A 23493-nucleotide genomic window follows, 5' to 3' on the forward strand; every position below is an offset into this window, starting at 1 on the left:
CAATTTGAGTTGAATTACTGAAATAAATGAACTTTTCCACGACATTCTAATTTATTGAGATGCACCTGTAGTTATAGTTTACGTTTTAGTTAACTATAATAACCCTGTTTCTAAATTTCAGAAAGATGAAATGAAAATGATCATGATAAAACTGATTAAATGATTAAATTAAACCGATTCTGGTGCAATAAACTAATATTATAATTATTAATATTATTCTAATATTATTATATATTAATATTATAAATTGACCTCGGGGGGTTAAAAAAAGTTAAAAATTCTCTGTTTATTTTCTGGAGCACTCCTCACCCTCTCTTCTGCAGTGTGGTCGTCGCTCAGCCCGTTGAGAGCGTTTTCCACGCGGGCGAGTCGAGCGCTCAGCGACAGCAGCAGGTTGACGATCTTCTCCAGGTCTCCGACGAACATGCGGTACTTCTCTCTCTCGTTGGGTTTGCAGCGCTCCTGAACTAAAGCCTCCATGCTCTCACCTAGAGCCGTGAAGTGCTTCTGCTGCTCCGACAGCCCCTCTCTCTCCCCCTGCAGCGAACGCATGCTCACCTGCAGCGCCTGCAACAGCTCCACCTGCAGGACGGGACACAACACTGCACCATCATCAAACAGACTCTCTTAGATCAGAGTTCTGGGCCTAGCATTGATTCAGGGAAATGAAGAATGGCTTTGTGCTCAGTGTCATTGTTCTCATTTTTGTGCCACTGCATTCAGTGAATACAATGTGAATCCAGTATGAGAGTGTAAACAATGCAATCAAGGTTACCACACAGCAAAAAACAAAGATGTTAAAACATGTTTACATACATAAATATATAAAATATATGTACAAAAAAGCAAATATTCATATATTACAGTATAAATATATTTTTGATTGATTTTAGTGACTTTTATATATTTATATTTTCTAGTTATTATTAGATGTTAAACATTTAGATATATAAACACATAAAATGTGTGGATAAATTAAAAATATTTATGCATTACAAATATAAACATATTTTGGTAGGCTGCTTATATTTGTTAAGTGCTTATCTTTTACTAGTTATTAGATTTGCATAAATATACAAAATGTATGTATAAAAATATTACAAATATAAATATATTTTTAGATATTAAAAGTTATTTAAATAATGAAATGGTAATATAACAATAATTAAATAAAATGTATTAAAAAGTATTACACATTAAAAAAAATTATGACTCATTTAAATATATATTTGGATAGGTTTTAGTCATTTATATTTCCTGGTTATTAGATGTTAAAACATTAAAAATCTATGTATAAAAACAAATATTTATGCATTACAAATATAAATATATTTTTAATAGGTTTTAATATTATTATTAGATGCTGAAACATACATAAATATAAAAATATATGTATACAAATATTTATAAATTTGAAATATAATTTTTTTGATAGGTTTTAGTTACTTACATTTCCTAATTATTATTCATATTTATTTTTATATTTTCATTTATAATGTGTGTATCTGTGTATCTGACCTTCTTCTGATTCAAGTAAGCTTCTTCGTCGTCCAAGTTGGTTTCCATTTTTCTTGGAACAGCCTGAGAGGGAGTATCTGGACCATCTTGAGCCCTAATGGAGGTCAAACGCATGAAACAAAGAGAAACGTTTGTCTTGTTCACACTAGTCTTCCTCCTGAATGCCCTATTTTTCAGATACAGGGACAGAGAATGGCTAAAATCCACATTCCCCGTGTCAAACAGAGCACACGTAATTACACGTTTAGTTCAGCGGCACAACAGAACAATCACACACACCGCATGTCAATGGAGCAAAAAAAGGACTGTGGTTTACAAGTAACAGATAAATGTTTTAAAACAATTACTGTGGTGTTACCATGGTTCATACAGTACACAAAAAATAAATGGGTTCAGTTCCCAGGGAATGAGTAAAAAATGTATTCCTTTAATGTAACGCAAGTTGCTTTGGATAAAAGCATCTGCCAAATGCATAAATGTAAAAAAAAAAAAAAGATATTACTCCAGTACATGTATAAAAAGCTATGGTTTTTCAAGGTATTATGTCCAAAAAAACATTTCAATGTTTGGTTAATCAGATGCATTTCCTGAAAAAAAAAGTAATATTGTTGTGAAACAATATATTATATGAGCTTATCTGCAAGATTGTCTACTATCCGAGTGTATCTACAGTTCTACATTCAGCAGGTGGATGGTAAAGACTGAAGGGTGAGAAATGTGTCTATTTCAGGATCGGCCACTAGATGTCAGTGTAGTTCTGCTCTGATTAGCGTGTCACCCATAATTATAGAGCATAGAGTAAATATTTTACCAGAGCACCAAAGACAAATTAATGTGAAAAATCTTGAACTTGCTTACTTTTTCATTCTTGGTATGTGTTGGTGATAAACTGTAAATCCTTTTTTCAATTAATATATTTCCTTTTTTCTTTAAACACTTTCAAATTATGGTCAAATATGGCACCTCAGATCAGTGTAATTTATGTTTTATTTAACATATGGATATCTTATTGCATTGAACCTTTTTTAATATGTAAGGCCATGTTTTTCTTGGTCCATGAAGACCATGGTATTCTTTACTTGGAGTAATGATATAACAATTTATATCAGCCAGGCCGATTTACTGACTGGTGCTTGTCTGCTTGGTGAAATACCATTTAAAATCTACCAATAATCTTGTCAAAAGATAAAAACTTACTTTTGAATATATTTGATGTAAAATAGAAATAAATTTAATTTCTCTTTTCCTATAATGAAACTTTATTTATACTGGCAGTGTTGTTTTAGTATTATTTATATACAGTTACAGTATTTATTACTACTAAATGATAAAAAAAAAAAAAACTAAACAAAACTAAAAATATAAATTAAGTACTTTTAAAATACGTTACTTTTATTTTTATATTTTTTGTTTTAATCTGAATTTTTTTTTGTACTTTTATGAACATTTTTATTTATTTGATATAACTTTTTTTATTTGGTACTTCAACTTGTTTATTTCTTTTTTTATAATTTTTGTTTAAATTTTTTAAGGTTAAGTATTTCATCGAATAAATATATTTTATTTCATTTTTATTAATTTTATATCACTTTATTTTTTTTATATTTGGTACTTCAACATTTCATTTATAATTTTTGTTTACATTTTTGAAGTTTAAGTATTTCATCTAATAATTATATTTTATTTCAGCTTTATTTCAGTTACTTAAAACAATAATAGTTTTAGTTCTAACTAAGAGTAAAACCACTGCATCCTGGTCTCTCGATATCTTTAACGCCCATTAAAAACGCTATATCAGTCGTTCACTGCCTTGTGTACCATGTAAATAGCATGCTAAATGAGTACAGTAATCACTGAGTTAATAGTATACATCAAAGTACAATATTAATCCAAAACCATCTCTGTAACATAGTACCGCCACAGTCGCTTTTTTCTAAGGAACATGAGTGAATTATGCACTAAATACAGGAAACTCACAGAAGTGTGTCATTATCTTTACAACATGATCTATTGTTGAGTTATCGCAATAAAATTAGGCCGTGACCTGCAAGCACTAATATAATCAGCTTTAAACAAAGTGCTCTTGTGTTTATCAGCCCTGTGAGCATGAAATCCACCTGATTATTGGGTCACGCTATATTCATGATTCCCGTGCTTTACCTTCAACATCTGTTCAACACTCACCTGTCACTCAAACGGCTGCCGCCACTGATCGTCCTGTGTGAAGGGAAGATGTCCTCCATCAGATCCAGGGTGGTTTTACCTGCCCAGGTGTCCAGGAGCGAGGTGAGGGATTTGTCGTGGCTCACCAGCTCTCGGGCTAAAGTCTCCACGAGCAGCTCGGCTTGTGTCCGCTCTCGTCTGGACAGCAGATGGTAGTCGGCTCCCAGGATCTCAGAGGCGTCCTGCTCTGGAGGAGCGCTGACGGGCGACTGGGGTTGAGAGGCAGCGCTGGTGTTGCCAGGGCTCACTGATGGAGTCAGGAGCTCACCCTCTAGATGGGCTGTTGCGTCAGTCAGATTCTCACAATTGCTGCAACGTGAAAAGAGAGAAAATCATGTAACGGTAATGAGATTGAAGGATCGACGGCATGACAAAAATGAATTTCCACCAATTCCTTCCTCTTCTTTTGAAAAACATAAAACACAAGCAAAATCTGAGTTAAAATCAGGCATTTACAAAGAAAAGTAAATGGGGCTGATTTGTAAATTGTTAAATTAATCACTATTTCAATAGTACACTCACAAGATATACACAACACGTGTGTTAAACTGATTTTAGAGTGAGAAAACTGCAAACTAACCTAAAACAACTGAAAAACCGTTTAAAGAGCTCTACAGCTCAAATAATATGCAAGTTTTGACAACATTAAAAGTGTTTTTATAAAATTATAAGCTTCATACTATTAGAGAATTTAAAAGCAGAAAACTTAATAGATAAAATTTCTTAATAGAGAAAACCATTTTAATTACCCATATGGAGTCTGGCCCAAATATATTTAGAAATATATGTTGTAAGCAGCACAGCTTAAAGAAATATATTTTTCAAATGAGAAAAATATTTACTTTAAACCTTTAAATGCCAAAATATTTATTTTCAGATTTAAAATACTTTTTTTTGGGTTAAATGCAAAATGTTTTTCTTTTAAATAAATAAATTTGTTTATACAATATAAATATAATTAGACTGAAAATATATTAAACATGGCCAAAAATAAATAAGAAAATATTACTTAGCAAAAATCTATATTAATTTGTGTAAATATATTTTACATTTACGTTAGCATGTTTATTTTTGTATTTTGCATTACATTAAAAATACACCTGCATATATGTATTTTTTGTCATATGGGTTGCCTCACCAGAGCCTTGATTTTTGCTTTTTTTTAAAGAAAGAAAACAGGGGACGAATTGCAGATGTTTTTTGTGGTATTCAACATTGTCACAAATGCTGCCGACTGAGTTTAACTTGTATTGAACCCAGAACACTCCTTTAAATGTGACTGTACTGTAATATTTTAGCATGATGAATGTGACCAGGGGCGTAATTTCCACTGGGGACAGGGGGGACATGTCCCCCCACTTTTCAAAATCACGTTTGTGTCCCCCCCACTTTCAAATTCATTTGTTATGATTTTTTTAACCGCACACTGTAAAAATAGCTCACTGAGGGTTCTAATGAGCGGGTATCGCGGTTGCGGCACAGTCAGCGATGAAACGCCAGAAGCAGCAACAGATGACTTTAATGTCATCATGGATGAAAAGAAAGAAAGGAGATGTGAGTTGGTTGATTCAGTAAATTATCTCAGGTCAGAATAATTATATTTTCTGTCTACACCTGTTAATGTTAGCCTACGTTGACTGAGCTAACGTTAACATACACTGTTGCTAGTTAACAGACTGTTGTTAGCTAAATATTTAATGTAGAACAGTGGTTCCCAAACTTGGGTACGCGAACAAAATGCTGAGTTTTGCGGTGTTTCGTGAATGAATCGTTTGCAAAAGTCATTGATTCAATGTTGCTAGCATTATTAACAAGTGACTAGCATCTTGCTAGCATGATTAACAAAAAAAGACATAAATATAAACAGAAAGAAAAAGAAAGAAAGGAGATGTGAGTTGGTTGATTCAGTAAATTATCTCAGGTCAGAATAATTATATTTTCTGTCTACACCTGTTAATGTTAGCCTACGTTGACTGAGCTAACGTTAACATACACTGTTGCTAGTTAACAGACTGTTGTTAGCTAAATATTTAATGTAGAACAGTGGTTCCCAAACTTGGGTACGTGAGGCTACAGAGTGGGTACGCGAACAAAATGCTGAGTTTTGCGGTGTTTCGTGAACGAATTGTTCAATGATTCAATGATTAATTTATAAATACAGCCACTTGCTTAGTTACTGAATGAACAAATGACTCGATGACTCACGCATTAAGACAGTGACTTACCGCCACCTACTGGCGCTTTTAGTATTTAAAAGAATCACTTTTTTATCATCATTGCATATTAATCTATTGAATATTTTATTTTTTTTAAACATCAATATTCTATTTATAAAGATAAAAAATGCTTTGGAAAGTCAATTTAGCGGGCAAATATTGTCCTTTAATGGAAAAGGAGCAGTCTAAGTGGAAGAGAGTGGGTAGGCCTAAGCAGAAATGCCTCAGGGGGTACTCCACTCTAAAAGTCTGGGAACCACTGATGTAGAACATTCTGTCCTGTGCAACAAGTGATTTATTTTATATTTTCAGGTACAGCGGTTAGTTTGAAATAAAAGTTTGTTTAACAGTGGAAATTGAGTCTCACATTATTTAAACATTATTCAAAACATTAATGGTGAAAATGTTCGACTTTATAAAATGATTCTCTCAAGTCTTGACGATCGGCCCCTATTAAACAATAAAGAAAGTAAGACATCTTTTTCTTATACATAGTTTAGTAGCCTACTATTCTTTTTGCCAGAATTGATCATTAATCAACTTAATTATTTCCTGGATTTTGTATCACCATAGTCCCTAAATGTATGTAAATGCAGGAAATGGGATTCAAATCGAAAACATTTTCCCCCATTTTGTGACCCCTCCACTTCTCAAACCAAAGTCACACCCTTGAATGTGACTGATATGTTCGTTTGTTGTTCTTGGAACAACATTCCTATCAAACAAATCATAAGCCAAACCCTAACCTACATAAAAAAATCATGAGGGATACGACATAAAATCATCTTGCTCAAGCCCTTAAGAACAAGAAGTGGCTCTACCTGATGGGCCGTAATGGTCCCGGATGCTGTAAAGACACTTCCACGTTCTCCTCGACTGGGGGTGTGAGAGGCGGAGGAGGCGGGAAGTCCTGCATAATCTCCGTCTCTCTGATGGGCAGTGGTGCCGGTGGTGGTGGAGGAGGAGATGGTGGCGGAGGTGCTAAAAACACTTCATCATCATCTTGCGACACAGCTATACTCTGAACATCTTGAAGGTTAGATTCTGAGATCCGAAGAGAGAGAAGAGGCTTTGTTGGGGAAACCGGGCTCTTGGGAAGGATTTGCAGCCTTGAATCAAGTTGTGACCCCGTGACCTCTGGGTTTGGAGGTGACGGAGTGGCCACCGGACACGGGAAGTCCTTCAGAGTGTCTTCAGAAGTGCTGGTGTCGCTGGAGTTTTGCCGCACCATTCCTGGTGCTCCGGACGGACTTTGTGGGCCAGTTTCGGGAAATGCAATAGAATCCAGGTTGGGCTGACACAGTATGTCTCCGTTATGCCAGTCAAGGCTGGCGGCAGTGCCTGGAGAGGTGAAAGGGCAAGGGAGTCCCACAGACGCAGCCAGACCAGAAGCACTCTGCGCTCTCGGCCGGTCTGAATGTCTCTGACGCTCGCGCCTCAACACAGGTGCGTCTTGCTGGACAAGATCCAGGTTTAGCTGGTAACTCCTCTCCGTACGTGCTGAACATGATGGCTGTTTCTGTCCTGTGTTCGCCAACACCCTATTAAAACATGCATATGAAATGAGAAAGTACCATGATTATGTTGTGCTTGTCAGGTTTCCAATACCTGTCATTTTTAAAGTAAATGAAACGCAAATCATTTATCCTTCAATGTCTGGTGGGAATTCGTGCATGGCTCAAAACAAACTCAAAAATAGCTGCAGCGGGACTGTCACTGCCACTGACCAATTAAGGGTTGGTCCTTAATTTAAGACCTTTTATGGAAATATTTACCCATAAAACTCTGTTTCAAATAGTTTTGAACTTGCAAAGAAATTTTTGCTCTTTAAAGGACTGATCTGCACAATTCTTCTTAAAAAATGTTACTAATGCTAATTTGTCTTAAATTGAAGCCTATAGAATACAAATATGTGACCCTGGACCACAAAACCAGTCTTAAGTCACTGGGGGTATATTTGTAGCCATAGCCAAAAATACATTGTATGGGTCAAAATGATAGATTTTTCTTTTATGCCAAAAATCATTAGGAAATTAAGTAAAGTTCATGTTCCATGAAGATATTTTGTCAATTTCCTACTGTAAATATATTAAAACTTAATTTTGATTAGTAATATGCATTGCTAAGAACTTCATTTGGACAACTTTAAAGGCGATTTTCTCAATATTTTGATTTTTTTGCACCCTCAGATTCCAGATTTTCAAATAGTTGTATCTCGGCCAAAAATGTCCTATCCTAACAAACCATACATCAATGGAAAGCTTATTTATACAGCTTGTAAATCTATAAATCTCAATTTCGAAAAATTGACCCTTATGACTGGTTTTGTGGTCCACGGTCACATATAGATCATGCAATGATAAAATATTTAGATATATAATTGTTTTAGTATGTGAATTCTGTGCGAACATATCTACACATGTTGTATATAGGACTCAAAAGGATTTATTTGTAAGACAATGGAAGTGAATGTTTCTTAATGTATACACAACCTGTTTTCAGAGGATTCCTTGGAGGAAACTCTCAACAGCTGAAGGTCTCTGGCCAAGAAGTCCTAGACAAAAAGAGAACAAAAGAACCAATAATATTTAATTTGAGCAGGTGACATATTGTAGCACTTTCTGGTAGAAGTGGCAACAAAAAAATAGTAAAGTTTCATATACCAGGAACAGGAAGTTAATCATTATTTCATGGTTACCTCAAGTTTAGAGAATGTTGGTACTTTGATGTTAATTTTAAACTCAAGCGCATGCCATGACTAGTTTGCCATGACTACTGATAAACTAAGATCCGTTAATAAAAAAGAGGCACAGCATGACAACATCCTCATAGCTGAACTATGTCGTATTCAATTAGTATGACTGTGACCTTAATGGTGTGCTTGGTTTAGATCATTTTTTTCATGGCCAGAATGTCTAAGTTTATGTAAAGCCATTTTATCTATTTTATTTTCTATTTTATCTACCGCTTGAACCATTTCTAATTTTGGATTGCTGGATTAGTCTGGGATTTCACAGGATAATTGCGCGTCTACTGTACATGGTCATCATCATACCAGAACCATTATCGTTTACATAAAGGATAATTATTCTCCTAGATAAATGGCCTTCTTAACCATTCCAAATATTTCAAACCATGACGGGTCGTCCATTATCTCCAACTCCTCCTCTCTGGCACAGAAGGAGTGCAGTTATCTGCTGCACATCCGTCAGATCTCTGACTAAAGCCCAGGCTCTGTGGCACCAAACAGGAAGTGAGGAGCACTGGCCTCTTCCTGTGGAGCACCAGGAGTGGGTACAAAAATGATTATCTACCCACGTCTAGGAAAGGGACTGCTCCTTTGCCCTATAGCGGACAGACCACCAAGTACCATAATTGGCTGAAAACTTGTGCACTGATTATCACTGAACACCAGCTTGACTGTTCACCCAAAATTAAAATGCTATAAATTACTCACCCTCTTGTCATTCCAAAGACTTTATTTCTTCTGTGGAACATAAAAAAAGACATTTTGAAGAATGTTTCAAACTGTTTTTGTCCATACAATGAGCTTAAGTCGATGGTGCCAAAAACAAGGTCCATTTGGACCCCATTGACTCTTATTGTATGGACAACATTCTTCAATGTATCCTCATTTGTGTTCCACAGAAAAAATAGTAAGTCACACAAGTTTGGAATGACATGAGGATGAGCAAACGATGACCATTTTCATTTTTACAAACTAGGAAGAAAAATTTGTATAGTTTGCTTGTGACCGGGTGTGGGAATGTCGCTTATTCTGACAAGAACGGATTCTCTTCAGTTCTGAGAGTTTTTCATTAGCTTTCTAGTTAGGGAAACTCAGAGTGAGTAATTGGTTTAAACTATTCAATAAGAGGGTTAAATAAGCAAATTTACTCTGCCACGAACATTACTGTTTAACTTTGTGTGGTATGAAGTCTCGTCACTTCAATGATCTAACCAATGACAGTCAAATTCACCCAGCTTGTTTGCCACCTAATAAATGATTGTTACCTGACTAAAGTTCTCCACTGGAGATGACTTGGAGCGGAAGTGCTGAGGAACGGGACGTTCTTCACTACGGTCCAGCAAATCCTCAGCTGAAGCTGACCTCCCTGAGCTTCTGGCAGAGGTGGCTCTCTCAAAAGCGGCTTTCAAGTGCAGTGGAAGGTTATGTCTGGTCAGGACTGGGCCTGATTTGTGAGATTCAGGATTTGTGCCTTGTGACTGCTGGCCAAAAACCTCAGGCTGTGTGTGGTTTGGGCTGCCCCTAGGGGGGTAAAAGGGGCTTTGCATTCCTACTGGAAGGGTGGAGGCTTTACGTATACCACCAGTGAGGCCATCGTATGCTGGCTCTTGCAAAGAGCACATACTTGGGGTGGAGATTAGGCTTCGCAAGTCAGCAGAAGAGGAAGAAGCAGACTGTAGATAAGCGCTATGTGGGCGATTTGAATGTCCGTCTACTCTTCTACCTGTTTTGCGTTCCATATACTCAACAAGTGCATCTTGTTGCATTTGCTTCAAATCAGGCCTGTAGGAGAAAAATCTAGGGTCAGCGTTACGATTCGCCACCTGCTCGAACATCCTGCGTCTGTCCGCAACACTCATCTCACTAGCCAGAAACTGCTGTTGAACCTTCCTGTCAGCCTGATTGGTTTCCTGAGTCAACACTCCAACTTCATGCATGTTTTCAGGCTCAGAATACGATCGTTTCTTTTGCACCATTATGAATCGTTTGCGTCCACAGATCCGCATAACTGGGGGTCCAACAGCTGGGACACTGGGGAGTTCAGGAGGAGGGGCTCTGCTTGGTGCTTCAACAGGAACAACATGGCGTTCCTTTGGAGTGTGTGGGGATGTTGTAGCTGGTGTGGGACTTGTACTGGTTCCTTTTCGTTCTAGAGACATGTGTTTAGCTGGCACTGGTGGAGGGTTAACACTAAGGTCACGTCTTCTGAAGGAAGTTGACCTCAGAACTTTAGACTGGGCATCTTTAATGCTGTCTCTATATGCTCTGTTAAAAGATGGGTCTTGGATGGTGCCTAATATGTCATGAATGTCACCTTTCCCATGGATGTCTTTTCCATTCCCCTCACCAAGCTGAAAGGTGCTCTTACTTCTTTGAAGACAGGTCTTGTGGGTAACGACAGGCTCTTGTTGCTGGCGATGTTGGACATGATCACTACTTCCACGTCTTGTTAGGAAATCCTGATGCACATCCATGTGTCCATCATAACTTGCCATGCTAGAAGCACTTTGAGTTCTCCCATGAGGGACCAAGCTGCTGCTGCACTCCAACATGTTGCACACATCCTCTACACCAGAGAAGGAGCTCTTGGCACTGGAAGGTCTTGGCATTTGGCTCGGACGAGCCGTAGAGCCATGGTGGGAGAGGCTGCTATGACTGCGAGGTTTGCCTTGCTGTCTCTCAAAATGACTTACTTTCTCCAGCACGGACATGCTACGCTCACTTTGGAAACTAGTTGTACTCTTGGGACTGGCACATCGTTGAACCTCAGCAAGTGCATTCTCCAGTCTGGTTAGGGGATGATCCAGGTCTTGCGTTTTCTGCTGGAGAGCACTAGAGTCACTGTAGTACCTTGAAGGTTTGACTATGTGGTCACTTCCTTGAGTTTGAATGAAGTTTCCTCTGTATGTTTGAGCAACTTGTCCCTGTGAAATTTTCCCAGTGTATCCTGGGTCTGGATGGATGCTTTGCTCGTTGCATTTATTTAGTTCTTCATCTTGAGGTGGCCTGTACTTGTCGTAATCCTCCATACCAAGTGAGAACCTTGGTCTCTCTCCTCTTGGTTGCACCGGAGTGTAAGGGTCCCTCCTCTCCTGAGGTACATATGGTGTTTGTGACTTCTGCATTTGTGGTTGCAAATGAGGCCGATAAAAACCAGGTTTGACTTGAGTGTCATCTTGCACTCTATCGGAGAGCTTTGGTTGTGCCGAAACATGGGTTTGGACAGGATTTGAGCTAGGAGCATTGCTTTGGTATCCATTTTCAATGGTCACCCTGTCCTCTTTCACTGGTCCACCTAAGTGGTCACAGTGATGGTTGTGCTTGCTCTCCTTGGCCAGTGCTGGGTAGACACTACCAGAGCTAGGGTTGCTGGTTGGAATTTGTGCAAAATGAGGCTCAGGAGGTGGAACAGGGTAGATGCCAGTGGGTAACATGAGGCGACCGGGTTGTGCGGCCTGAGGAAAACCCTGTTTGGGTTTGGTAGTGGGGCTACTTTCGGGGCTCTTTTCTATGACTGTGTGCAACTGACCTTCAGCCCCAAACGAGGACTTTCCTGTTGCCACAGAACCACTTGAGTGATGCCAGGAACCCTTGTGAAGTGCCCGCTGTGACCGAGCATGTTCAAGACTCGACCAAGAGTTGGGACGCTCATGATTGCGAAATGCTGCATAGCTGTCACTGCGTAATGGAGGTGCTGGCACCCCCTTTAGGTTCTCATAGGAATGCCGGTTGTGTGCTGGATTCCAGACTGGCCCAACACTGTGGCGTTGTGAGCTGGAGGTGCTTCCACTACTCCCACTGCTTCCACTACTACTGCTGCCACGGTGACAGATCTGGCCTGAGACATTCCCACTTCTAGACTGTGCTCTGCTGTCACTGGATCTCATAATGGCTGCAGAGCTGATCTCATGCTCTTCAGACACACCCTGTTGGGGGTCATACACCATGCGTATGTAGCGTATATCAGCTTGCTGCATCCCTTCTCTCTGTGGAACGTTCTCCATGGAATATGACCTCTCTTTGTTAAATGATGGTGCCGCCGCAAGGTACTCTGGGATACTGGAGCTGGTCGAGAAGGAACTGTATGCAGAATCCCGCTTGCTGTGCAGATGATCAATGCTGCTGGAGGATTTGGATGATGATAGTTGATAGCAGGAGCTGTAGGCTGGGTGAGTATGGTCTAGGCTCTCCATGCTGCCCCGGGAACTGTACTGATCTGGGCTCTTCCTAAGGAATCCTGACTCAAATCCTGATAGGTCTGTGCTTGAGGCACTGTAGAAAAAAAACAAGAGACACATGAGTAACATATTAATAACTGTATATACTGATTAAAGTTATTTAGGGTTATTAGATTAAAAGGAAAACATCAATGACCCAAAATAACTTAGGTCAACAGTTTAACTAAAAATTCTATTAAAATTAATTGTGGTATATTGAGATAGGACAATGCACAAAACAACATGCAATGAAATAGTAGTCTCATTATTTTACTGGGATGGGAAAAAAGAGAAGAATAGACCTAAGAGCAATAATTTTTACTGGGATAATATAACTGCAGATCGAGATGCTGTTCTGGTTGTCAGTCTGAGCTAAATTAGTAGCTGTTACAGACTTGGATAGACATCAAAGACATTGATTTACTGCTTCTTATGAAATAAGAATGAGTTCATAGCCACAATTTGAGTTTTTTTCTATCCCTGTGACTCAATTCCTCACTAGAAAGAACAAAGATTAGATTACACCTGATAAGAATAACTGTCACAATGCACTTATTGATGTCTGGACTGTTTACAACATATCTGGTGTTGATTACACTGTAATATCCATAAAGTTCTAGTGAATTTGCATTGAGATTTCCTTTCCTCATACTTCCTCTTCTCTCTTCCCTGGCCTAATGATAATGTGACAAATCTACACCGTTAGATCTGTTACCAAACTCATTGACTGTGGGAATCGGCTACGTAAAGGTTGGAATCATGGCAATAAGTTTTTGAATGTGTGTTGGACAATGATGCACTGGGTCTGCTGAGGCGACTGCCCTTTTATGGGTATGTGATTGCTGGACTCTGAAAGCTGGCATCAGACTGCTGGTATTTCTACTGGCATAATTAACATGATGTCACTGACCCATTGTCAACAGCTCTGCAGTTACCCCTCTAAGAACTAGATCAACCAATCACAAGTCAGTCCATCAGACAATGACCACCGGATCTCAGAAAGTGGAATGCTATTGGTGTTGCCCACGGTGACCATTGCCATGGGAACCTTCGGAGGGTTGTTGAGGGAGTGTCATCCCAAAGAATGTTTTTTTTTTCATTAGAACGTGCGTCAATGCTTTGCCCTCTGGTCCTCTTCAAACACTCAAAATGTTTTTCTTTCAGTGTCATCATTGATGGCCCTTGAACGTTCTGGTCTAAATACAGTGATAATGACAGAGATAACAAGCGCACAAGGTTTTTGAATGTTTGGGGGAAGTATGCAGCAACTAAACAAATTATGTCCATGATCATACACAAAAGGAAACTACCAACAGAAAGACAATACAGCCACTTCTGACCAAAATAATCAACATTCATGTCTACTAACAGTCATATTAATGGACTTTTTAAAGGGGTCCTATTATGCTTTTTCACTTTTTAAATTTTAGTCAGTGTGTAGTGTGTATGTTTGGGCATAAAAAAGATCTACAAAGTTGCAAATCTTAAAGTCCACTTCAAAGGGAGATATTTCGTTTTTAAAAAATTATTTTCAAGAACTACAACGAACGTCTCATTTGGACTACAGCGTTGGTTTCCGGGGTTTGTGATGTCACAAAGCAGCCAATTAGAATATCATTAAAATAATTCCCGCCTATGGAAATTCGAATGGTTGGGGGGCGGGGAGGGGTGAGGTCATGGTTAGAACGCTTGGTTGAGTGCATCAGACAAGACGACAATGAAGAAGAAGTGCTGCTGCAGAGTTAGTGCATCAGAGAAAACCAAGAAGAAGAAGAGCTGCTGTAGCATCAAGTTTTCGCCATGTCAGTCCATATCCGTGCGTGCAAAGGTTCTGCACGATCCTCTTGTTCAATATTCTTGGGGTCTGAATCCAGCTCAAATTGATATGGCAATATTGACGCCATTCTTAACCGGAGCAGATGGAACTTGCTGCTTTGGCAAGGGGCGGGGCAGTAATGAAACACCGTCTAAGCTGTTCGCCAATCACAAGGCACTGGGACAGCTAACCAATCACAACACATTTCGTTTTTCGGAAGGCGGGCCTTCATCAAACCCGGAACTAATCGAGCCGTTTGTGCCAGGCAGGGGAGAAATGTATGTTAATAATGTAAATTATGTGAAAAATAATGCGTTTTTCTAACCACCAAGCATGAGAGCATGTTCTAGTACACCCCCAAAACAAAATCAAGACTTTGTAAAAGAGCATAATAGGACCTCTTTAAGCCATTGGTTTATGAATATGCACCCACATGCCACTACATCGTCAAGAGCTAATTTAAAATATTTTAGTGTGTGTATATGGCATGCTGGATAACATATTCATGTATCAAGAGGTTGCAACTTACAAGAAATACCTCATGAAGTCAAATCAGGTGCTGCAACCCAAACTAAGGACACATAACATTCTCTCTCTCTGAATAAATGTCGTCATTGTTAGTGGATTATTGCTAAGCTGACTTGGCAGATCCTTCAGTTGCATTGCTGGGAACTGTAAAAAATTTCATCTTCACGATTGTATCTCAGTCACGATCAAATCTCACATGCTAGCCTTGTGAAATATAGAGAAAGAATGGATGAAGAAAGACAGAGTGTTATATTGTTTGCTCTTAAACAGAGGCACTAGACTGCAGGTGTGTGTGTGTTCGAGTTGCACTGACCTGGAGTGGTAGCTCTGGTGCCAGGGGGCTCCCACACCACCCTGGGTGACTTGCATCATGCTGTCTGAGTCCTGAGGGACCTCACCTAGCTTCGTAGAATGCCAGGAATGAGGTCGAGATACAGGCTCACTCCGTCTGGGAAAGAGAGATTTAAAGGAACATAAAAATCTATGCCTTTCTTTTGCAGAATACAACTCAAACACAGTTAAACACAAATACAGTGACTATGCTTTCACAAAAAAATAAAATATAATACAAAAACCAAAGTCAGAAATAGTTTAGTGAGAAGTCAAAGTAGTTTAATGTAAACTTAAAGCATGCACTGTCTTTTTTAGTCAAGGCCACTGAGGATCAAAACATCCCTGAAGAATGTGGCACTGCCTTATAACCAGCATCTCACTGTGTAAACATCAGTACATAGATACTTCCTAATGTAGTCACTGACAGATTGAACATTTATATATTATAAATATTTATTCCTAAGAATGAGAAATAAAATTCTGGGAAGCTGGAAGTAGATTTCTATTTATGTTTTTTTTGGCACAGGGTGCTGAAGTGTGTTTTCGAAACATGGCAAGAATGTCGGCATTGTCTAAAACAAAAACATTTTTGGTTTCAAACGGCGTGGAACATAATGAATGTTTTTCATATAACGATCAGCAGACTGTCTGTACCTACTGCTGCTCCAGACATTCAAACACAAACACACACACACACACACACACACAATGCCAGTTTGTGCCCAACCAGTCTGCTGACTGAAGTGACCTGCTAAGGTCTTTAATGATGGTTTGAGATCAGTAGTCAGAAAGACAAAGCCAGTATGAGACTAAAGATCATGTTCAGTCAGCTGACTGGGCAAGTGTAGCACATACCTCTATTAGTACTCTTCTAGAATTGCGCCATTTTATAACTTTGGGTTTGAATGAAGCATTAAAGTTCTAGGGCATGAGTATTGTAGTGCAAGCAGTGGTAAAGTGTTTAGGAAGTAGGGCTGCACGATTTGGGGAAAAATCGAATTGTGCTTTTTCTGATAAAAATTGTGATTGTGATTTGAAATGCTTTAAATGCTTAATGCAATTTTAAAAAGTAAAAAAAAAAAAAAAAAATCAATATGACTTTAAAATATTATATTAAATATAATAATTTATTATTATTATTATTAAATTAACATATTAAACAAAATAAATATTACAAATATATCACAAAAATATAGTTATTCTTTGTTTTAGGATCCTAATGCTTAAAATGCATTTTTTTTAAAGCTCCAGGCTTGCTGTGCTTGTTTATAGAGCTCACAATTAGGCCAAATATTTTGTGATTTATATATTAACATGACTATAATAATAATAATAATATAAAATAAGAAATATTACAACTGAAATATACCACTGTAAAATAAAAAAGATAGTATGTAGTATAGTAAAAACGATAGTTTTAAAAGCCACAGGTTTGCTATGCTTGTTTGTAGGGCTGCAAAATTTGGCCAAACACTTTGTGATTAGATATATTATATATCATTATGACAACAACAACAACAACAACAATAAATCAAAATATTAAACAAAATAAGAAACAGTACTATAAAATCACTATATAAAAAAAAAAAAAGATATTCTGTTTTTGTTTGAGGCGCTGCAATGTCCTCCACAAAGCTGCAACTACATGATTGAGACTGATCACATTTCTCAGAACAATGAAGTGTCTTAGCCTCCACATAGATTGTTTCCTTAACAATCCACTCCCTTGAACTTTGACCCTGCTCTATGGAGACAGATCAGACACTGCATCTGCAAAACATCTGGCTTTTATGACATGTTGCTATGGAAGTGACTTTCTTGCTGCTTTAACACACCCTCTTCCAAAGGGCCGCTCCTTCTGACCAGGCTAGATTTGGACAAGATCTGTCATAATGACTCCCACAAGTAAAACATCTGCACTCAATGCTGAGCAAAGAACAGAAAACACATCTGACCACCTTATGATGGTTCGAATTGCAGTTAGATCGGAAATGTTCTTGTAAACAGGAAATGCTGATCTAGAAGTAGACTCACAGGAACGCAGATATTTCATCTAGGGAGGATAATTATGTTGCTTTTTTTTTTAAATAGTTGCTGTAATGATTAATCATATCATATTCAGATTGTGGATTCATGCCCTGGATCGACAAGAAGTTATTCATTTGTTGTAATATGAAATACTTTAAGAGAGGGTGATTATGGTTAAATAAAAGTAGAACTATTAAAACATTTTTGTAAATTGAAATAACATTTAAATATAAGAAAATTAAGTAAACTAATCAAATCAAATAAAAATACTTTGGAAAAACTTGTTAGAAATATTAGTAATGAACTGAAATAAGTTTACGTTGAATCACAAAAATGAATAAACTGCAAATAAATAAAAACTAAAACTGAACTAAAAGTAAATTATACCTAAATAGTAATATATAAAATAAATAACACTATTACAAATGACTGAAGCACATAACAAAATTACAAAAAATTAAACTGAAAATCTACAGTAAATAATACTAAAAAACACTGCTTTTAAAACGACTGTTAAATTACTACTAGAATTAGAATTATAAATTAAATTAGAATTAAAAATGAAATCCTATTCAGCGCCATGCAACATTGCATTTTCCAAATGTCTTCTTTTGTGTTCCACATAAGAATGCAAGCCCTACGGGTTTGGGGTGAATTAATCATGACAAAATTGTAATTTCCTTTCACTTTTATAAAGGTTTATAGAGCAAGTAGTGAACATAACGCAGGTCAAACCCTTCCTCAAACCCAGTAGCATTCTAGTTAAAGCATTACCTGACCTGCAACCCATCATTCCCTTGCTATCCTCCCTTACCAAGCACTCAGCAGTTACCTTGCAGTCAGTCTCAGCACTTTAGAGATCAGACCCGTGGCCAGACCATTGACGCTGGTCTCCGACGGTGCCTTGCAAAGAGCCCCGTCCGATCTTCCCAGGTCTGATTTCTGCTTCCTCCGCAGCTTTTTGCGGTAAAATGCCCCGAGCAGCTCCATGCCGTCTTTAGCCGTCTTCTGATAAACTGAGAATAAAATGCGAGGCGGCTGGAAGGGTTGGCGGGGTGCAGTTTGGCGACGCAAAGATCATTAAAACACGCAATTAAATGTCATTAAAAAGTCACGATAAGAACTAGAATAAACATCCTGCCCTCGCCAGCACTGGACAAATATATTTCAAAAACGAAGATAGGGAGGAAAAAGCTTCCTTCCTGAGATTCGATATTAGAGTTGTAAAGAAGGAGTTGGATATAAAAAACTGGGATAAACAGTAAAATAACGCAACACACAGACAGCTGGGAGCAAATGTGAACACACGATAGCATGCGTTCATAACATCAAACAAAGACTGGCCTTTGTGTGCATCTTCCTCTCTTCCTTTCTTTTTCTCCCTCTTCATCATCCACGTGATCCCAGACAAGTCAACAAGCCTATCTGTGCCCAGAGGGCATTATGGGAACAGGAAGGCCGTAGTTTGGGTGTGTCACAGGGTTGCTTTCATGTGTCGCTGACAGCCGTCTCCGGGCCTGCAGGGAATATGGGCAGGTGTAATAGCACAGGTGTCTTCACCTGTCTGCAGAATAAGGCCACTGGACGTGAGCGATGGGGTGACATATTGCTCAGTTTACCCTCAGACGGACCTGAGGTTTCTTCCAAAAATACATCACAGACTAACGACACCCGAGTATAATAACTGCCGATTTCCATGGCATCCCATCGTTCCCAGGAGAGACGCTTCACGTCGCGCTCTCAAGGTAACCTGACTCTTAGGGACTCCAAAGGGTCTGACCCACAAAAAAAAACCCAAAACCGTCTTTCTCTGGCCTTCTCGTCGCCTCCCCGGCTGGGCCAGACTGCAGAGGGTATGTCCCGCTGCAGAAACCTTATCTGATCCCTGGGAACATGGCTCGTCAACTACACTAATCTGTTTGATCTGAGAGGAAGCTGAAATTGGAGAATTGGATTAGGCGGGAACGGTGGGGTTCGAGAGGAGAATGGAGATGCTCGCTAAATACTGTCTGTCTGAAGAGGTGTCAGTTGAAAATAGATAGATATAGTTGTGATATAGGTATAGGAGGAGGTCGCAGGTTACATCCCAATTTGCATAATTCTATGCACTTAACGAACCTCAGTGGTGATGGTTTCCTATGCTCACAAAGACTGCATTTATTTGATCAAAAATACAGTAATATTGTGAAATATTACAATTTACAATTACATTTTCTATGTTAATATATTTTAAAATTAAGCTCAATTTTTAGTGTCACATGATCCTTCAGAAATCATTCAAATATGCTGACTGTTGTGCTGCATCATTTTTTTTCCAAATTCTATGATGAATAGAAAGTTCAAAACAAGTAAAAAATATCTAAACATCCTTAAAACAAAGAAAATTGCATAATATGTTTTATTTTCAGAGAAATCAAACAAAATTTAGTGAGCTTCATGCTTTAATAAATAAATAAACTAAACAAAAAAAAAACCTTAATTCAATGGCAAAATAAGTGCACGTGAATGGGTTAAATGCAGAGCACAAATTCCGCGTATGAATTTGCATTTGATTGAAAGAAAGAAAGAAAGAAAGAAAACAAACTTTGAGGACTTTGCCTCCTCATTTCAGATCACCTCCGCACACCACTGAGATATACATATATTTATTTGGAAAACAAGACAAAAAAATAATTACGCAAATATTATATAAACCCCCTGGGCACCAGTTTTCAACTTCTCATGATTGAAGCAAAATTGCGATGCAACCTTACATCTGGATGGGATCTCATGACCATTGCAGTCTAGGTGAAGCAACTGTCTTCAGCAGAGTTCTTTAAGCTGACATGGTTCATCGGACTGAGGCTATCCAGGGGGAGACGGGTTATGTTATTAATGCATGTCAATGTGGGATTATGGGAAATCCTACCTCTGAGTGTGCAAATAACATTGGAATGTTCACAATCAAGGAACACGGAGCAAGACACACATGACAGAAGAACTGCGAGTGAACTAGATGTTATTAACGTCCTAAAAGAAGGTTCTTCCAAGCAAGTGAAAGAGAAAGCTGGGAGAGAATTTAAGATGCCAGAGTTTTGAATCTTCATTCCCAGGCACTTTAGACTCCCTTCCTGTAATCATTCCATGAATAGCTAAATGTATGTGTACAATAACACGTACACACATGGAAATAACTGCTCTAAAGTGTTGGGTGGGCCTTTAACACCGCTGTCTTGGTTCAGTCTCTATTCATTGTTTTTTTACACACCAAACATCTCAAAATTGTCAAATCACTCAGTTTCTATGAAACTCTAATCAAAACTCCAATAGCTGCAGGAACTGACCATGTAAATGTAGAATTTGTTATTTCAGGTCTTGTGTAGCATTAGACATCCATGACCACATATTCGGAGCACAGACGTGAGTGGAGCATCCAAAACAACCTCTCAAAGTAGGGAATCTCACAAATCTGGCGGGTTTGAGGATGGCAACGAAGCATGGACAAAATCAAGTCACGTTCAGTATCTGTGTTTAGATGAGAAGGGCGGGAATACTGTGCATGCTATCTGTCAGTTTGTCTCACCGCGCCATCTGTCGGACCAATGCAAAATAAATTTCCTTTCTCATTTATGTATTTGAAATGACAGTATATTGTATGTAAAACTGTATATTATGATTAAATGTTCACATATACACTACTGTACAAAAGTTAAGGGAGGTCGTTTGTTTTTGAAAGAAGTCTCTTCTGCTCACCAAGACTGCATTTATTTGATCAAAAATACAGTAAAATCAGTAATATTGTGAAATATTATTACAATTCAAAATAACTATTTTCTATTTGAATGCATTGTAAAATGTAATTTATACTTGTAATGCAAAGCTGAATTTTCAGCATCATTACTCCAGTCTTTAGTGTCACGTAATCCTTCAGAAATCATTCTAATGTGATGATTTGCTGCTAAAGAAATATTTCTTATTATCAATGTCAAAAAGAGTTGCTTAATATTTTCTGTGGAAACATTATTTTCAAGATTCTTTGATGTATAGAAAGTTTGAAAGAACAGCATTTACGTGAAATAGAAATCTTCTTTAACATTATAAATGTCTTTACCGTCACTTTTGATCAATTTAATGCATCCTTGTGCTATAAAAGTATTCATTTCTTTAAAAAAAAAATCTTCCAGACCCTAAACTTTTGAACGAAAGTGTATTTAAAAAAATGTGAATGATGCTTATATGAAAAGTAGACATATAAACTGCCTGATGCCAACTGGGTCCTGTTTTAATGTAAGTCCGTCTTTTAACCTGCCATCATGTCCAAATTGAACTGCTCGACCTTTCCATTAAAGCCTTATTCGGATAAAAGTGAGATTAAGGATCGGGCTGTTACACTATTTACAGCTTCTGTACACAGAACTCCAGTTTTATTTACACACAGAAAGAGAGGAAGAGAAACAGACAGAAACTAGAAAAAAGGAAAAAGTTCATTTTGTCATACGAGACAACAGCGTAATCTTGCAGTTCTCCAAAAATCTCCTTAAAAACCCCATAAACAACTCAATACTAGTGGATTTACAGTAACCAGAGACGGGATGCACCGATAGTCACCCCTGAAGTGACCGACTGGGAACCATAAACCCAAATCCACTTCCTCATCACTTCCTCTTCCTGTAAGAGACAGATTCATTTCCTGTTTCAAAAATAAAAGCCAGATTCTGTTTCCTTAGAAACGCCTCTGAAGAATAAGCTCATGTGTGCAGATCAGGGATATTCTAGTAAACTAAAACTAAAACCATAAAAACATTTGTGTGACTTGAAATAAAATAAACTTTAGCTGAAATAAAATGTATACTAAAACAACTAAAACTGAAATAAAAATGAATAAAAAATAAATAAAATAAAAAAACGTATAAATAAAATGAACTAAAATTAAATAAAAAAATTATAATAGTATCTCAATAATACTTAAACAACACAAAGATCACGAGCGGGTTGAGCTCTTCACACATGCACACCTGTTTCTGATGCGTAGTTTCACTCCTCCGCTGCATCTGCCGTCTCTGGAAGGACTCAGAGGACGCGGGTCAGAACAGCAAGGACCTGGACAACACTCTCTACAAACACAAACAAACGTTTAAGCTAGACATGTACTCTTTATAAATCCCAGACAGTTAAAGCACTCATATCTTGGAAAACCAAACAGTTCTTTTCAAAATAAAACAAGGCTGATGCATGATCAAATGTCTGTAACTAATCTAAACTTTCTGCTCTGTTCTCTCAGACCACTTAATAAAAACCGTAAGAACTTGTTCAGAGATTTTCATGGTTATGACCTCATCACAACCATGATCTCATTAAGTTAAAAACAACAAGTCAACAACAAGTGTGTCGAGACGCCTGCATCATATGTGAATGCCTTCTAAGAAATGCATGTGATGGACATGACTAAACTGGCCTAATCAAACAGGGCTTGACTAGCTGATTGCAAAAATATGTAATTTTGCACATCCCTAGTCTAGACGGTATGAGTGCATTGGTTACTCTGTAAATGACACATGTCTGTTTGTCTTTAGATCGTGTATTTTTGCAGAATCAATGTTAGTCACAGAGAGGATGGACTCTCTGTCTCTTTTTACACATTCACGTGAGTCTATTACATGGACTCTTGGGCTTGACTTCAGCATTTGTTCAAATGCTGTGTTGTTGTGGCCGTATTTGACAAAGGAGGCACCGTCCGGTCCATTCACCACATGCTCACATGGATGTACAAAGAGTATTTTTTATTAACCTAAAGGACAGGATACAATAAAGCCAAGTCTGTGCTGCATGCAATTTTAAAAAGATATATGTATGTATCTGTGTGTGTGTGTGTAATCTATGTATATA

General features: G+C 38.0%; 1 protein-coding gene across 2 annotated transcripts in view; it reads right to left on the bottom strand.

Moving 5' to 3' along the window:
* The window catches only part of LOC107675791 (protein Shroom3), a 63106-nt gene that overhangs the window by 5715 nt on the left and 33898 nt on the right, over positions 1-23493 (bottom strand). For both annotated transcript variants that reach the window (XM_016470251.1, XM_016470250.1), the window contains 8 exons: positions 22623-22721; positions 15581-15715; positions 9972-12978; positions 8450-8511; positions 6779-7498; positions 3703-4050; positions 1519-1612; positions 310-582 (listed from right to left, as the gene is read on the bottom strand). In XM_016470251.1, coding sequence (XP_016325737.1) covers positions 310-582; positions 1519-1612; positions 3703-4050; positions 6779-7498; positions 8450-8511; positions 9972-12978; positions 15581-15715; positions 22623-22721 — 4738 coding nt within the window. The remainder of the gene's footprint in view (positions 1-309; positions 583-1518; positions 1613-3702; positions 4051-6778; positions 7499-8449; positions 8512-9971; positions 12979-15580; positions 15716-22622; positions 22722-23493) is intronic.

This window comes from Sinocyclocheilus anshuiensis, unplaced genomic scaffold (assembly GCF_001515605.1).
Source record: "Sinocyclocheilus anshuiensis isolate Anshui unplaced genomic scaffold, SAMN03320099.WGS_v1.1 scaffold708, whole genome shotgun sequence".
Taxonomy (NCBI): domain Eukaryota; kingdom Metazoa; phylum Chordata; class Actinopteri; order Cypriniformes; family Cyprinidae; genus Sinocyclocheilus; species Sinocyclocheilus anshuiensis.